The sequence below is a fragment of the Drosophila virilis genome, chromosome 3, assembly GCF_030788295.1.
Source record: "Drosophila virilis strain 15010-1051.87 chromosome 3, Dvir_AGI_RSII-ME, whole genome shotgun sequence".
In the NCBI taxonomy this organism is placed as follows: Eukaryota; Metazoa; Arthropoda; class Insecta; order Diptera; family Drosophilidae; genus Drosophila; species Drosophila virilis.
In genome coordinates, this window is record NC_091545.1 from 9292188 (window position 1) to 9308309 (window position 16122).

Genomic DNA, 16122 nt, shown 5'->3' on the forward strand with positions numbered 1-16122 from the left:
CTACATTTTTAACTAACTGTTGCAAGACTTGTGGCAATGTTAATATGTCCCACCTTAAGTTAGAGCAGAGAAACGTCTTAGTATTAAAAATAGGTGCATGACAGCGCACTATATTTGGCTGCCCCAGGGCGATAGAGAAGGAAATGAGCTGCACTTAAATGCATGCGAGAAAACCACTCGATGCCAACAAGTGGATAAGAAGCCACCACCACGACACAAACGATGCCCAAACGAACTATCAATGTCAGTGAATTGGCAAAAAATTTAAACTCAATTTGTATGCAGGCCAGAGTCCGGCCCGAGGAAACCCTTTACTTGACACACCTCAACAACGGCTGCGGCTCAAGTGGTATCCACAGACACACTCACACACACACACACACACACAGCACACATCGATACCGGTCTGCCGTTGCATTAATGTGTGCTGAACACCCAGTTGGCCAGTCCAGTAAGCCCAGCCGAGCTCCATCCAGGGGCTAAGCCCCTAAAGCATGCGTATCATCAGTGCACAACCAAATCTTAATGATCGTTATGTCTGTGCGAGGCGTTGATGACGCGACCATGGCCATGATCAGGCACTTTTTGAATATCCAATAAATGCCCAACAAAATGTGTTGCTGAACTCCAGCCCATTCATTGATTCATTCATTTCATGCAGTGCCCCGAAATGAAGTACTCGAAATGCTTTGTTGAAAAGGATTTTGGCCTGCATTGATCTTACATATTTTTTCGTTAATTTTATATTTCATGTGTATTATCATGTACCATCGTATATTTATATATTTTGTATGCCTTCCTCTTAAACTTAAATACATTACAAAGCGCTTGCAAATGAGTTTGGAATCGTTTTAGAACATGCTGCTAACAAATTTGAGAATGCGCCACACTCAATCAATATAATACAATACAATGTGCATTATTTATAATAATAATTATACATATATATAGAAAATATAATATAACTTGTTAGAGAATAAGTATATATAACATATTGATGCTTGTATGTGTAAGCGCCGCTTAACTGTGTGTGTTAAATACTTTTCGATACATGCAACTGAGTTGGCCAATTTCGCCATAAGTTTTTCCGTGTTTAGCCAATTTTTTTTTTTATTTTTTTTTTTTTTAATTTAAATTGTAGTATTAAAGCCACAAATGCGTCTAAAGTGCCGATAGGGAACCTGCATGGGGCAACACTTGTCTTTTCACAAACAATTTACTAGTTCTTATTTAAATGTGTAGATGCTTTCTAGTTTGATCGTTTCCAATGTTTAGTTCTTGAACTGAAACACCAGTATCAAAACGATGGCCAAAAGCACAGCGCTCAGTATGGCAACCAGTATAAGCTTCTTCTTTCGCACTTTGTTCTAAGATAAATAAAACACAGTTAAGTAAAAAATGTATATGACATAGAGGCAGCTGCTATTTACCTTGTAAGAGCTGGCCTTGCGCAAATTATCAGTGCCCTGTGAGACAAAAATGCTTGTTTGTTCCACCTGTGACTCAATTGAATCGACAGTTAAGCCCTGTTCGTAGACCATAGCACCAAGATTCTTGTAGATTTCATTTACGCCCACAATGTTGCTTTCCAGTTCGCGTATGGCACGCTCCTGTTCCTCAAGTGCTTGCAGATCCCCATCCTCTTGCATTTGCGTTTGCAATTGCGGCTGTTGCTGCTGATTTGATTTTCGATTGAAAAAGTTGTCCTCAAAAAAGGAACCATTGTCATTGCTACTGCTATTGGTGCTGGTGCGCGTTGAGCCAGGCGGATGTGCAATGCTATAGTTATGCGCCCGCGCCTGATGCAATGCGCTCCTTTCAATATCAGCTGTTTTACGTTGAATTGCCTGTAATCGAATACAATAATCCGCTAATTTCGTTGCTAAGCTCTTTGCAAAAGACATTCATCATACCTGAAAAGCGGTCAATGCCGCTGTGAATTCATCCACCAGACGATCACGCTGTATCTTCAGATGCCGCTCCTTGCACTTGTCCACCTCCTTCAACTGATTGTTGGTATCGGTAACCAGTTGCTTGGTATAGGTCATTAACTGATGACTGTGTATAGAGTACATTTTTCGGTCAGTTTTTACAAATTTACATAAGCTTTGCTATTTGATAGCTCAAGCAAGACTCTCACGAGCACTTACAGTTTCTTTTTCAATTCGGGCGAGTCCTGTGGCGTGTTCAGTTGATTGACCATTCGCTGCATAGTGGACACTGCGCAGCGATAGTAGAGTGGGCACAGCGATTAGTCATAGGTTAGAAATGGGAACACGCCCTAATATAATACTTACCATTTTGTTGGACTTTTTGTATGCTCGTCGCGATTATCTGCGCCAATCGCTGAAAGTCAATCTCACTGAGGCCACCGCCCCCTCCACCTCCTCCAGCAACGCCACCTCCGCTGAGGCCATTCTCCATATGCTGCAAATCCATGCTTTCGTAGGCAGACACCTTGCTGATATATTTTTCAATGTGGCAAGAACCAGTTGTTATTGTTGCAATGCTGCAAATGTCTAAAATGTTTTTTTTTGCAATTAAAAATAACTGTGCAGCATTGAGGTTTTCAACTTATATCATTATATGCGTTTCAGGAAAATGCACCTGTATGCGAGCTTGTGTGTCTGTGAGTGTGTGTGTGTGTGTTGTTTTCTGTTTTTGCTCGTCGAAGGGGTCATGACTAGTCTTTGTTTTACTTATCGCGATTACAATATCATCACACCGCTCACCTTGCTTGCCCCTTGTGTTATATGCAGCAACCTTTGCAAACAAAACGTTCGCTAGCGCATGTCAATTAAATAATTTAATTTACTAATACGACAATTTTCTTAAAATAAAACATGAAATTTTGCAAAGAAATTTGTGAATTTATAGGGATGGCTAAATATTTCGATGCACAAGTTAAATCGATGTTTTTAACAATCGAAATGGTATTCACTAGTGTGACCGTGCACGAAAAATCAGCGCTGATACGGCTATACCGATATATCGACGTTCCACGAACATCAGTGCTAGATAGCGTTAAATAAAAAAAATTTAAATTCAAATGCAAATGGTATCAAATTAAGCAAGCATAGGTATAAACTGTTTTTGTACTGTTTCGCGTACAACTTAAGTAGTTAAGTCGCAAAATTAGATATGATGTGGGGCAACGTGAATTATAATGTGAGTTACTCACTACAAATTTAGTCAACATTGTCTATGTGTGCAGGGTAATATTGGTAACGAGGGTGAACTCAATTAGCTAAAGGTAAAATTGGCTTGGATTGCCTTGCTGTCGTATGACCCTTTGCGCTGGCATTCAATGATGATGGCATTCAACGATGATTATCGTTTTAAATCTGGCATTAGGGTTCCCTGTCCCCAAAATTTAACGTCCATCCGTTAAAATCCGAATTTGAACAATCTAATAAAATGCAATTAATCTGAACAAAAACAGGCATAATTAATATTATGTTATTAACAATCAAAAGTAATATATGAAAAGAAAGTAATATAGTCAGTTTTAACATGCTTAAATTATTTTTATAGAACCTGTTTGCCGGGGAATTACTTCATACGATTTCCATTAGTTTTCCACCTACAGGCACTTATATATGTAATAAATTAAGTAGCCTAAAAAAAGTTATAAATACTTAGTATATATGTTTAAAGGCCTTAGTTGTAGACCGGAGCAGTTGTAGCCAACGATTTACAAAAGCTGCCTGATCAATTAAACACATCTAAATGAAACGTATATATATTTATTTGATATGTAGTATGTAAGTATTTGAAAGCGTTGCATTAAGGTTACCTAATGAGACCGGTATTTTAGCCCAGAGCGAGTTTTAATCTACTGTTCGTCTTTGCCATTAATACAAAATTTTCAATCTACTGAACTTATATAAATAAGCACGTATTCCCTTCAACGGCGCTTAAACAGTTCTCGAGCACCGCAGTCGAAAGTTATTCATTTAGAGTTCATCAAAATTCGTTTGCCGCCACGATGATGCGTGCTTTCTGGTTAACGCTCTCGATTCAAGTTGCTTTCAGCTATTGTCAGTACATTTATGGGCCAGGTGCGTGACATTTAACGGTGTGCCACATATATTAAGAGTCCAAACAGTGAGAGTGCGAAAGATCGACAACAGAATTCCAACACAAAACAAACGAAATACATATACAGATATGCCTAATCGAGTGATAATCAAAACAGATGTGCAAATGTGAAAATAAATTAATTTATATAAATAATATTAAAAAAATTAGAACTTTCGCTCTACTTCGTTTCTCGCTGTGCTGGTTTTGCAGATCCCACATGGAATATTCGCTCTACAAACGATCTTAAGAGCAAGGATTTCTGGTTTCACGATGCCCAGCGCACGCTCTACGACAAGCTGACGACGCTGCCCAACCAGTATTTGGCCAAGAATATAATCTTCTTCCTGGGCGATGGCATGTCCGTGCCGACTGTCACAGCCGGGCGCATCTATGATGGACAGCAGAAGGGCATCATAGGCGAACGGAATCGCCTGGAATTTGAAAAGTTCGACTACGTGGGACTATCAAAAGTAGCCCAAAAACACTGCAGAGCAAGTTATCCGTAATTCATGCCTCATATTTATTTCCTTTAGACATACTGCGTCGACAAACAAGTTTCTGACTCGGCCTGCACCGCCTCCGCCTATCTGTCCGGCGTAAAGGCCAATTATCACACGATCGGCGTCTCAGCCGATGTACAGTTAAATGACTGTGCCGGAGCGAAATTACCCCAAAATCGCCTTTCCTCCATTGCAGCCTGGGCGCTGCGCGGACGCAAGTCTGCGGGCCTGGTGACGACAACGCGCGTAACCCATGCAAGTCCGGCTGGAGTTTATGCACACACATCGAATCGCGACTTTGAGAGCGATTTGGATGTAAGGGATCTGGGCCAGAATCCCAGCAACTGTCCTGACATTGCGCAGCAGCTGTTGGATGAAATGGGTCAAGGCTTGAGGGTTGTATTGGGTGGCGGCATCAAGAAATTTCTGCCCAATACAATGAAAGACGTGTATGGCAACGTGGGCGAGCGGCTGGATGGACGTAATCTAATAGATGAATGGCAACAGAGCAAAGCTGGCAATGCACGGGTTGTCTTTAACCGCACGGATCTGCTCAACAACAATCCCTACGATACGGACTACTTATTGGGCTTATTCAATGCCTCACATCTGGCTTATAATTTGGATGATAGCATAGATACCCCGTCGCTCGAGGAGATGACCGAAGCTGCAATCGGAGTGCTGTCGGGCAATCCAGCTGGGTACTTTCTATTTGTCGAAGGTGGTCGCATCGATCATGCCCACCACGAGACCAAGGCTAAGAAGGCCGTGGACGAAACAGTACAATTCTCAAATGCAGTTAGGAAAGCGCGCCAACTGACCAATCCTTGGGAAACTCTGATTGTTGTTAGCGCCGATCATGGACATACTATGACCATTAATGGCTACCCCGATATAAACAACAACATTACCGGTCTTAACTCAGAATTAAGCGATGTAGACAATTTGCCGTACGCCACTTTATCTTACGCCAACGGCCCGGACTACCAAAGGTTCTATAAGTCAGTAAATGGCACAGTTGAACGAGTTGATCTCCGTACGCTGAACATTGGTGATAGGAACGAAAGGTATCCACATGGCGTTCCCATGTCTGAGGAAACTCACGGGGGTGGTGACGTTGCTGTATATGCTAATGGTAATAGAGAAACTTTATACAAATTTTGTTTAATTAACCTAAACTGCCTTTTTAGGTCCTTGGGCGCATTTGTTCAGCGGCGTTTACGAACAAAGCACATTACCTCATCTAATGGGTTTTGCTGCATGCATTGGACCAGGAATAACATATTGCGATCTTCGGCCCAAGAAAACTTACAATCCTTAAATCTACCCTTTACTTCATTAATACCAAATATTTATAGTAATAAATAGGATCCCTTTGAACCAAATATTTTATTTGTTGCGGAAGTTCCTCATTTGTAAAAGTTTTAAATAGCCGTTAAGTGTTTAAAAAAAAACTGTCGTTCTAATACTGAACGCACGATACTATAGTGTTGTATAACACCCAAATGTGCTAAATATGGATTTCTTTGATATTTTTCGAATTTTCAAGTACGGTCACTCTGAACATCTCCGCCATTTTAGCTGTAGCTGCAGAAAATTTTTCGCAACAATAGTCGAAAAAGCTGTGTTGTTTATAATGTAAATATAATATATGTGAATATCGCATATTCGTAACAATAAAATAAATAGTTACTTGTCAACTACGGGCTATACTTGCATTCGTACGTAGGCCGCACGCCGGTGGCTGCTTGTTCAACTGTACGAGCGGCTTTTGATTGTGTGTGTGTGTGTGTGAAAGTGGAAAAAGTGTGCACGGCACCGCTAAATAAGTTGGTCGCGTGCGTTTAAAATCAATTTTCGTCCAGTTAACACTCACGCAACCATGGCAGACGGCGTGGTGCTGGACTTGTATGCCGAAGATCTGGACAAGGATTTTGCCGGGCAAGCTCAGGTTAGTAGGCATCACCACGCTTTGCATATGCAAATGTGTGTGTGCGTGTGTGCGCGCATTTATATGTATAAATGTATGAGAAGAGGGTATATTAAATAACATTGTAAATATTTTCACAAATATATATATATTTATATATATGCGTGTACGTACATCGATCAATTTATTCAACATACTCACATTTTGCATTAGGATGAATTTGGTGGCGACGGCGTTGATTTATACGATGACATCGGCGGCCCCACCGAGCCAGCAGCTGCGGGCGGCGGCGGCGGTGGTGGCACCCCTACGGGCGATAATGCTTCCGGACCCGGATCCATTGATGGCTCTTCTAGTGTCGGTCCAAATGGAGTTTACCATCAGGGCAGTGGTAGCCAAACTCCAACGATGAACCGCCGCTATCAGTTATATGTGGGTAACCTGACCTGGTGGACCACCGATCAGGACATCTCCAATGCCTTACGTGAGATTGGTGTCAACGATTTACAGGAGGTGAAATTTTTTGAGAATCGCGCAAATGGGCAGTCGAAGGGTTTCAGCGTTATTTCCCTCGGCTCGGAGCCCAGCCTGCGCACTGTACTCGATCAGTTGCCTAAAAAAGAGATGCACGGCCAGACCGTAGTAGTCACCTATCCAAGCAAGCAGGCCCTTACGCAATTCGAGAGCCTTCAAAAAACACGTCCGGTGCCGCCACCGCAGCAAAATGGTCCACCACGTGGTCCCGCACCACCCAATATGGGCGGACCGATGCCGCCACATCCGGGAGTGCCTCAAGGTGTACCGCCTGGCCATGCGCCACGCATGAATCCCAACATGCCGCCGGGTCAATACCGGCCCCATATGTCGCAAGTGCCGCAGGTTGGACCAAACTCTGGACCTCCACGCATGCAGGTGAGTTTCTCAATTTTATATTTCTTTTCCCCCATTTCGCTTCTTTTTTTTTTGCCCTTAAGTCGTAGCTTCGTTTTGCAATTGCCCGTTAGCAAGTGAGCATATCATAAAGTTCTTGAGTTTGTTTGGGAATGTTTGGCTCGTCAGCCGGTATTAACAACGCCATTAACATATATATTTTAACTTTTACTCATTGAAATTGTTCTGAATGCAAAATTTAATATCACAATAGTCGAATATTTGATCGCGTATATACTTGATTAAAGATTGCTAATTTAAATATAACATAAATAAGTGGAATTTTTTTAAAGTAATCATTAAAATCATACTCTATGTTCCTTATTAAATGATACAAGAAAGTAATATATGTCCAAGCAGGACATATTTATTAAATATTTATTGAAATGTATTTTTAAAAACATATTTATAGTCGACAAAAATCTCAGTTAGTTTCTGAAACTTGACTAACACGAAAGGTGAAAACAAATATTCTTTTGTACCTTAGACCAACAATTTGATTTTGTTTATAACTGTGATAACTTAAGAGTAACTAGTCATGCAAAGATTCGACTGTAAGGCTATTGTTGTTTATGATTTTAAGTACAATACATGTTTTGGTTTAAATAAAAATAATTTCAGAGCAATTTTTATAGAACTTTTTGAGTTTTAAGACATTTTATATATGTATCAATCCTTTATCCATAAGCCTATACATTACCATTTGTTTTACATGTAATTTAGTGCAAGCTTGCAATTGAGACTTTTAAATACTTTGAGTAAACCTAATGGTATCTATATTAAGGCAATATTTATGATTTTGTAATTGTGCTGCATTTGTTTGCGATCTATATGTACTTAATATCTATGTACTATCTATATATAAAAATGTTTATGTATTACGCTTTATATTTATATTCCATTCCATGTGTTTTATGACAACGCTTACGCACACTTCTACCCACCACAACAACAACAACAACTACATCTACAATAATAAAATACGTAAATTATTAGCCGCCAATGCATCAACAGGGGGGCCCGATGGGCAACCAACAACCGCCACCCAGGTATCCGCCAGCGCAAGGTCAATGGCCAGGTCAACGTCCCGGTGGGCCCCGACCGGGTCCACCAAATGGACCACTCCAACGACCACCAATGGTAACAAATTCCTAACAAAAACAAAAAATAAAAATAAAAATCAAAGAAATCCTATATTTTAAAATATTTTAAAAAATATCTATACTATAGTAGAAAAAATGAAACCAAACTAACCCAAATTAAGTTAACTTAGTGAAGGACATTAGAATGTCCCATCAATTGTATTCAGAACATTCAAATAACTGCACATGTTTGTAACTGCAACAGCCACAATACACACATATCCACAGACACAAATCTCATGCACATCCATGACGAGGCTGCCACACACCTGCAACTGGCCTAGTTAAATTTCTAACCCTTCGATACCATTTAAGTCAGTCACTAAACTCTTTATTTCGTGCTTTGTTTTTGCAGTTCCAGGGTCCAATGGGCATGCCAGTGCGTGGTCCGGGTCCGGGTCCTGACTGGCGTCGTCCGCCTATGCATGGCGGCTTTCCGCCGCAAGGTCCCCCGCAGGGTCCACCTCATATGCAGGGCCCGCCACGTCCGCAAATGGGTCCTGGTCCACCGCCTGGTTCAGGTGGACCACATGGCGCTCCTGCTCCTCACGTAAATCCAGCATTCTTTAATCAACCGGGCGGCCCACCGCCGCATCCAGGCATGGGTGGGCCACCACATGGTCAGCCGGGACCGCAGCCGGGCATGAACATGCCGCCTCAGCACGGACCGCCGCCTCATTTTGCACAGCAGGGTGGACCACGCAATCCTTGGCCAGGTCCCCCACAAGGCAAGCCGCCAGGAGCTTTCCCCGATCCCCAAATGGGTCCGCAGTTAACGGAGGTTGAGTTCGAGGAAGTCATGAGCAGAAATCGCACGGTTAGCAGCTCGGCCATTGCCAGGTAAGCTCACACATACCCTAAATCAAATTAATTTCTAAATTGTATAATCTTCACTGCTTTAGAGCTGTTTCGGATGCTGCAGCTGGCGAGTATTCAAGCGCCATCGAGACGCTGGTTACGGCTATTTCCCTTATCAAGCAATCCAAAGTGGCCCACGATGAGCGCTGTAAGATTTTGATCAGCTCACTGCAGGACACGCTGCACGGCATCGAGGCCAAGAGCTACAATCGTCGCGAGCGTTCGCGTTCCCGAGATCGCTCCCATCGCAGCAGGCAACGTCGTGAGCGATCAACTTCACGCTATCGAGAACGTTCTCGTGAGAGAGAGCGTGATCGTGATCGCGAGCGTGAGCGTGATGGAGGGTAAGAATTTAGTAGTTAGAGTTATCGGTGGAATAATCTTGAGTAATCCATAATTTTGATTTACTCCAAACAGCTATCGGGAACGTTCGCGCAGTCGTGAACGCGAACGTCAGGCCCAGGACCACTACAGGGATGACAGGTAGTCACAAATTCCTAACTAAACAGCCAACCCGTACTAATAAGAATCTTCTTTCGCTCTGGATGTAGCAGCAGCCGCTCCGCACGTCCACGTAAATCTCCTGAGCCGGTTGTTGCAGAAGCCGCCGAGGCGCCGTCATCTAAACGCTATTACGAGGAACGCGAACGTTATCGCTCTTCGGATCGTGAGCGTCGTGACCGAGATCGTGACCGTGAGCGAGAACGTGAACGTGATCGGGACAGGCGTGAAGAGCATCGGTCCAGGCATTGACCGCTATACAAGCGAAAGCATAATTAATAACAAGAAATACACACCCAAACACATAAACCTCCTAGACACTCTTATTAACACATAATAATGATGCAGCAAGCTGAAGGCCAGCCACAAGATTATGAAATTTTGATTTGTATCTAACATTACCAATACGTAGGATATGAATATGGCATAACATAGTTTCTCCTAGACGTACTAAAGTAAGCCGAAATGTTGACAAGCCTCTACAACAACAATACACAATTGAACGACGGACTGCCACGCCCACACTAATCTACACCCTAACGGAATAATACTGCATCTGCACACATCCCCCATTGAGGCCGTCATCGCGAAACAAGACGCGGTTGGACAGCAGCTACAGATAGAATGAACTTCAATCAACATCAGCGTCGTCTACACCGCAGAATTTCAATATTATTGTACTTTAATATTTCGGTTTATTTAATAAAACATATATATATATGAAAACTAAAAAAAATGTTCAAAAAAAAAATACTTAAACTGTCTTGCGTTGTGTGTCTTCTTGTACCCCATAAAAACAAAAACATAGTTTACGAATTGATATACATATATTTAAATTGTACAACTACAACGCATTTATTCTTAATAATATTGTTATATTAACACATGCAACTTTTTGCAATTTGCAAAGTTTTTGCCAAATGAGGCCATGAATCGTAATAAGCGCAATTGTATTCAATGATATTCTTTTTTTGTAAATCTTGTTTCAAGCATTTTTTTAAAGTTGACTTTATTTATATACATTTAAGCGAGCTTATTGTGCGCGTGACTGCAAGTGATCAAAAAAAAAAAAACTTTAAATGTTGACTGCCCTTATCAAATGGATAAGTAGAATAGAGCTAGATTGACAATATTAATCAATATTATGTAAATAAGTGGTATGTATGAGTTTCTGTGTGCTGATAATTAGACTAAATATCTCTAATTATAAAATAATCGAGGACTTAACAGCATTTATTGTAGAATTTTTAAACGCGATCAAGCATTAATGTAGTTGCTATGTAACATCGACGTTTTTATTTTTATTCTTTTACCTATATTTTTATTTGTACATTGTACACAAACATTTGTAAATGATATTTAACTTAAAACCTGCTACACTAATCCATATGATATTTGTGTAAATTATAGTTTTCGACAACTACTAGTACCTGTAACTTTCCTAGGTCTGATCTAACACGAAGTATTACGACCAAAACGGCCGGCTACTACTTATAAACAAACAAAATCTGTCTTGTACAAATTTAAACTGTGATTTTGAGAGTATTTGAATATACATATTTACTGTAAATCATGCACTAAACAGGTAATGTTTTACATATGTATATATACATATTTATATAGTTTTTAAGTGCGCGTCTTATTTGCATTACACAAATAAGATGATTGCGAAATCATTTTTATGTCACTCATATTTAAAACAAATCGTCATTATTTTATTTTATATTTTCGATTATTATTTAAAAAATATACACACATTCTTATTCGATTGATCTACTGTTAGAACAAGCTTTCTAAAGCAAATGACCCGAAATAAAATTTACATCCATAATTAAGTAAATGGGTTTGGTTATTAGTTAAAATCTGTAAAAAAAAAAAAAAAAAAAAAAAAAACCTTATACATAAATTTGTCTCTAAACAAATTAAGTGATTCGTTCGGTTATTTTGCAACTATAGTAACCTTAATGATCGTTTCCATCGGATTAGAATTTAATTTTCTTGATTGGTATTTTTAAAAAATCGCGCCGATAAATATGGCAATGTTGCTTAACTTCAGAGTGGCCATAAGTTTTTTTGCATAAGAAATGGTTACCCTATCATCTGGAAGCTTCGCGCAACGTAACGTTAGTCAACACTAAAGTGCAATATACATAAAGACAAGTGAAATACAGAAACGAAAAGATCAACGTAGTATACGAGGTAAAAATCAGTCACTCTGATTATCAAGCCTGCACAGTTTCAGTTCACATTTATAACTCCTCCGTTCGATTAAAAAGAAAAAGTTTAAAAGCTAGTCGTCAAGTGGAAAGCAAGGATACAGAATGGCGGATACAGCACAGTTTATTCACGACCGTTTCCAACGTTTTATGAACGGCATCGGCGAGCGCTAGTGAGTATTCATATAAACTTTGGGTCACGGGTGCAGGTGAACCAAATGCGTGTGCCCGGTACAAAAGTCCGTGTACAATGCTTAAAGAAAAGCTACCTGGCAAGCGTAATTGGCGCTAGCCTTGCGTCACGGTTTGGATGACGTGTTGTTTTGGTATTAGACCACATCAACAGGTCGCACTAAATCAATAGTCCTTGAAAGCAATGTACACGTACACGTACAAAATTGACTAATACCACTTCCTTATGCCTTTGCAGTGAGCCCTTCATCCGTCAGCACCTCTCCAAGGTGTATATGGTGCTGGCTAGCACCACCGCAGCTTCCGCAGTAGGAGCCTTACTTCAGATGCGCGGAACTTTTGATTTGGGTATACTAGCGGCTATTGCTTCACTGGTGCTGGTCCTGGGTCTGCACTTTTATAAGGACGATGGCAAGAACTACTACACACGCTTGGGAATGCTATATGCGTTTGGCTTTTGTTCGGGACAAACACTGGGCCCCCTATTGGACTACATATGCAGCATCAATCCGGCAATTATACTAACTGCGCTCACCGGGACCTTTGTCACCTTTGGTTCATTGTCGTTAGCCGCTTTGCTTGCCGAACAGGGCAAGTATTTGTATCTGGGCGGCATGTTGGTTAGCGTCATAAACTGCATGGCTTTGCTCAGTCTCTTCAACATGATCTTTAAATCGTACTTTGTCCAAATTGTAAGTAACCACAAGTATAATAATTATCCAATAGCTAACCCTTTCTGCTTTTAGACTCAATTGTACGTTGGCGTCTTTGTTATGGCCGCCTTTATTGTGTACGACACCCAGAATATTGTGGATAAGTGTCGCATGGGCAACCGCGATGTGGTCCAACATGCATTGGACCTTTTCTTTGATGTTTTGAGCATGTTCCGCCGTTTGTTGATTATTTTGACCCAAAAGGTGTGTTCATAAAACTCAATTTAGTTGTTACCAGTTAAGGCTGCTCTAGTATTCTTGATTTGTGCTCAATGTTGTGCCCTATCTTACAGCTCAAGAGCTTTATGGTATGATAGTTCGCAAATCAGTTAAACAGCCAATCAAACAATGAATAACCTTGAACTGACCACTTATAGCAATCAATATCTTTAATGCAAATTTAATCGTAACGGTATGCCGTTTTAAACGTATACCTATTTTTCGTACAAACAAGGCAATAAGTATACTTTCACAAAAGTCTTCAATTAGACAATATTCATTATAAAGTTATACTCTTTCGAGACGGGCCTTTCTCTTCTTATTTTTTGTTGGAAGTATATTCATTTCCAGGTTTACGAAAAATTTATTTAAAACGATATGCTCATATTAAGTTCGCTATTTGTGAAACTATATTTATAACCTTGGAAACAGGCATTAACATTTTGTAATATTTCGTCTCAATTTCAGGAGGAGCAAAAACAAAATGATCGTCGCAAGCGTAAGCAATAAGGAGGACGATCTTCTCTTACAATACAAATTTATTATGTTGGGCACTATTTTAAATTTCAAAAGATAAGCCGTGTTTATATTTTGGCTTTATATTATATCTCACACGTAAAACAAGGAATGTACAAAAATTACAACATTTGGTACACATGAAAACCATGCAAATCCCGACCTAAATACCATCTAATAAAATTCAATTCATTCAATCGACTACAGAAACAACTCGTATTGCCATAAACTATTGTATAAAACTTATATATAGCTCATACCTTGGAAAGGTACATTTTATGTGCATATATGTAATATTTATTTCGGGTTTACATTTTAAAATTTATTGTGTACAGATATATACATACACAATTGAAGATGATTTAATAAACTTATTCTCCCTTCATATAAGCTCAGCCATTAAGCGAAAGGTTTATACAACCATTTACACATGTATTCAGATTGCTTGCGTTGATTGTATCGATTAGTGAACCAATTTAATAAGCAAACAAACCAATTTAATTAGTTAAAGTGGCAACCAGCTCCAAATGCTTGGCTGACCTATTATATACCATTTGAGTTTGTTCTGGCCAACGTGTAGGATGTCCCAGGTGACACCAATGGTGCAGCCATTATTGCTGCAATTCCAGCAGCTGTTTTTCCTGTCAAAGGTGGTGGGTGTTTTGCCGCAGGACCTGACCAAGTTTCGTCACAAGAATGTGCTGGAGAAGTCACGCAACGGCATGATCTATATGCTAGGCATGTTGGCCCTGTATGTGGGGCTCTATAATTTGTTGATTTATTCGTTTAGCGAAGAGGATCGCACACTCAAGGCAACACAGAGTGAGTATTATGGGGGCAGAAGTGTGTGCTCTACTTGGATACTGTTACTGTTGACTTTCTATTGCTAATGTAACCTTCTTTTGCTTCAGGTACCTTGACATTTGTTATTGGCCTGTTTTTGACCTACATTGGCCTAATTATGATGGCCACGGATCAGGTGACAGCGCTCTTTAACCAGGGTAAACTAGGAGAGCTCTACGAACGCATTCGCGTAGTGGATGAACGGCTCTACCGGGAGCAGTGCCTGGTCAACAACAGCTGTATAGCAAAACGCATTCGTATAATGCTAGTTATGACGATTATTTTCGAGCTTTTCATTTTGCTGACCACATACATTGAGCTGGTGGATTATACGCAGTGGTTGTCACTTCTATGGATGGTCTCGGCAATTCCTACTTTCATCAATACTCTGGATAAGATTTGGTTTGCAGTTTCGCTATTTGCGCTCAAAGAACGCTTTGAGGCCATAAATGCCACGTTGGAGGATCTTGTGACCGAGCACGAAAAGTTTCAAACTTGGTTAACTGGAGATGCTGATGCGCCTGAGCCACATACGGCAGACAGTTCTGAAACGCAGCCACCACAATACGACAGTAATCTAGAGTATTTGTACAAGGAGCTCGGTGGAATTGATATAGGATCACTGAGAGGCTCTGGTGGCAAGAACAACAAAGTCGCACCAAGTAAGTAATCTTTAAGTTTGTCCTATTACCAATAATCGTATTTGTTGTAATTAGTCGCCCACTCGCTAAACTCTTTTGGCGAATCAATTCAAACGCCTCGCAAGCCGCACCAGCCCAATCCAAATCCAATGATGAACATGGCGCACGAAAGCGAATTAAGCAATGCGACCAAAGTCGAGGAGAAGCTGAACAATCTGTGCCAAGTGCACGACGAGATCTGCGAGATAGGCAAGGCAATGAATGGGCTATGGAGCTATCCTATTCTTTCGCTTATGGCCTATGGTTTCTTGATATTTACGGCTCAGCTGTATTTTCTATATTGTGCAACGCGGGCCCAATCGATACCCTCGTTGTTTCGCTCTGCAAAGAATCCCTTTATCACGGTTATTGTCCTGGTCTACACATCGGGAAAGTGCATTTATCTGATTTATTTAAGCTGGAAAACCTCGTTGGCCTCCAAGCGCACTGGCATAAGTTTACATAAGTGCGGCGTCGTGGCTGATGACAATTTACTCTACGAGATTGTGAATCACTTGTCGCTGAAGTTGCTCAATCATTCGGTGGACTTCTCAGCCTGCGGCTTCTTCACGCTGGACATGGAAACGTTGTATGGTGTCAGCGGTGGCATTACCAGCTATCTTATTATACTCATACAATTTAACTTGGCGGCACAGCAGGCCAAGGACGCCATACAATCCTTTAATAGCTTTAATGACACGGCTGGATTAGTGGGCGCAGCCACCGAATTTGGGAACGAGAGCTCGACACTTTACGATCTGGTGACCACCACAATGATGACGCCCTCAAATTATTGAAT

General features: G+C 40.7%; 5 protein-coding genes across 9 annotated transcripts; 4 read left to right on the forward strand and 1 right to left on the reverse strand.

The window, feature by feature from the left end:
• Positions 1-1041: 1041 nt before the first annotated feature.
• Syx7 (syntaxin 7) lies at positions 1042-2908 on the reverse strand. Its single transcript, XM_002046830.4, has 6 exons — positions 2733-2908; positions 2298-2519; positions 2151-2220; positions 1914-2058; positions 1431-1847; positions 1042-1367 (listed from the first exon to the last, which is right to left on the reverse strand). The coding sequence occupies exons 2-6, from the start codon at positions 2437-2439 to the stop codon at positions 1272-1274; spliced, it is 870 nt and encodes a 289-aa protein (XP_002046866.1). The 5' UTR covers positions 2440-2519; positions 2733-2908; the 3' UTR covers positions 1042-1271.
• Positions 2909-3911: 1003 nt separating this feature from the next.
• Alp1 (Alkaline phosphatase 1) lies at positions 3912-6044 on the forward strand. The gene is made up of 4 exons (XM_002046831.4): positions 3912-4061; positions 4294-4553; positions 4617-5718; positions 5774-6044. Exons 1-4 carry the CDS (start codon positions 3989-3991, stop codon positions 5902-5904), a joined length of 1566 nt encoding a protein of 521 aa, XP_002046867.1. The 5' UTR covers positions 3912-3988; the 3' UTR covers positions 5905-6044.
• A 112-nt stretch (positions 6045-6156) lies between these two features.
• Cpsf6 (cleavage and polyadenylation specificity factor subunit 6) lies at positions 6157-11526 on the forward strand. 3 transcript variants are annotated; one of them, XM_032434507.2, is made up of 7 exons: positions 6157-6534; positions 6727-7425; positions 8440-8583; positions 8941-9425; positions 9488-9787; positions 9861-9926; positions 9998-11526. In XM_032434507.2, exons 1-7 carry the CDS (start codon positions 6466-6468, stop codon positions 10194-10196), a joined length of 1962 nt encoding a protein of 653 aa, XP_032290398.1. In that variant the 5' UTR covers positions 6157-6465; the 3' UTR covers positions 10197-11526. The 3 variants fall into 3 exon arrangements, with proteins under 3 accessions (XP_032290398.1, XP_015031189.1, XP_002046868.2); XM_002046832.4 differs by having other exon boundaries at positions 6158-6534; positions 9995-11526; XM_015175703.3 differs by lacking the exon at positions 8440-8583 and having other exon boundaries at positions 9995-11526.
• A 564-nt stretch (positions 11527-12090) lies between these two features.
• On the forward strand, positions 12091-14001 carry BI-1 (Bax Inhibitor-1). 3 transcript variants are annotated; one of them, XR_004303564.2, is made up of 5 exons: positions 12091-12333; positions 12591-13044; positions 13099-13269; positions 13359-13477; positions 13753-14001. XR_004303564.2 is itself a non-coding variant. In XM_070208017.1 (5 exons), the coding sequence occupies exons 2-5, from the start codon at positions 12266-12268 to the stop codon at positions 13792-13794; spliced, it is 735 nt and encodes a 244-aa protein (XP_070064118.1). In that variant the 5' UTR covers positions 12125-12143; positions 12221-12265; the 3' UTR covers positions 13795-14001. The 3 variants fall into 3 exon arrangements, 2 of the variants coding, with proteins under 2 accessions (XP_015031190.1, XP_070064118.1); XM_070208017.1 differs by lacking the exon at positions 13359-13477 and having other exon boundaries at positions 12125-12143; positions 12221-12333; XM_015175704.3 differs by lacking the exon at positions 13359-13477 and having other exon boundaries at positions 12093-12333.
• A 154-nt stretch (positions 14002-14155) lies between these two features.
• Positions 14156-16120, forward strand: Gr66a (Gustatory receptor 66a). The gene is made up of 3 exons (XM_002046834.4): positions 14156-14622; positions 14712-15305; positions 15360-16120. Exons 1-3 carry the CDS (start codon positions 14382-14384, stop codon positions 16118-16120), a joined length of 1596 nt encoding a protein of 531 aa, XP_002046870.1. The 5' UTR covers positions 14156-14381.
• Positions 16121-16122: the final 2 nt, after the last annotated feature.

Coding starts and splice junctions, on each gene's coding strand:
- Syx7 (XM_002046830.4), bottom strand. CDS start 2,439: ATGGATTTGCAGCATATGGAGAATGGCCTCAGCGGAGGTGGCGTTGCT. Junction 2,059..2,150: donor CCCGAATTGAAAAAGAAACT/GTAAGTGCTCGT, acceptor CTCTATACACAG/TCATCAGTTAATGACCTATA. Junction 1,368..1,430: donor GCAAGGCCAGCTCTTACAAG/GTAAATAGCAGC, acceptor TATTTATCTTAG/AACAAAGTGCGAAAGAAGAA.
- Alp1 (XM_002046831.4), top strand. CDS start 3,989: ATGATGCGTGCTTTCTGGTTAACGCTCTCGATTCAAGTTGCTTTCAGC. Junction 4,062..4,293: donor TCAGTACATTTATGGGCCAG/GTGCGTGACATT, acceptor CTGGTTTTGCAG/ATCCCACATGGAATATTCGC. Junction 5,719..5,773: donor CGTTGCTGTATATGCTAATG/GTAATAGAGAAA, acceptor CTGCCTTTTTAG/GTCCTTGGGCGCATTTGTTC.
- Cpsf6 (XM_002046832.4), top strand. CDS start 6,466: ATGGCAGACGGCGTGGTGCTGGACTTGTATGCCGAAGATCTGGACAAG. Junction 6,535..6,726: donor ATTTTGCCGGGCAAGCTCAG/GTTAGTAGGCAT, acceptor ATTTTGCATTAG/GATGAATTTGGTGGCGACGG. Junction 9,927..9,994: donor GACCACTACAGGGATGACAG/GTAGTCACAAAT, acceptor CTCTGGATGTAG/CAGCAGCCGCTCCGCACGTC.
- BI-1 (XM_015175704.3), top strand. CDS start 12,266: ATGGCGGATACAGCACAGTTTATTCACGACCGTTTCCAACGTTTTATG. Junction 12,334..12,590: donor AACGGCATCGGCGAGCGCTA/GTGAGTATTCAT, acceptor ATGCCTTTGCAG/TGAGCCCTTCATCCGTCAGC. Junction 13,045..13,098: donor AATCGTACTTTGTCCAAATT/GTAAGTAACCAC, acceptor TTCTGCTTTTAG/ACTCAATTGTACGTTGGCGT.
- Gr66a (XM_002046834.4), top strand. CDS start 14,382: ATGTCCCAGGTGACACCAATGGTGCAGCCATTATTGCTGCAATTCCAG. Junction 14,623..14,711: donor CACACTCAAGGCAACACAGA/GTGAGTATTATG, acceptor CTTTTGCTTCAG/GTACCTTGACATTTGTTATT. Junction 15,306..15,359: donor GAACAACAAAGTCGCACCAA/GTAAGTAATCTT, acceptor TGTTGTAATTAG/TCGCCCACTCGCTAAACTCT.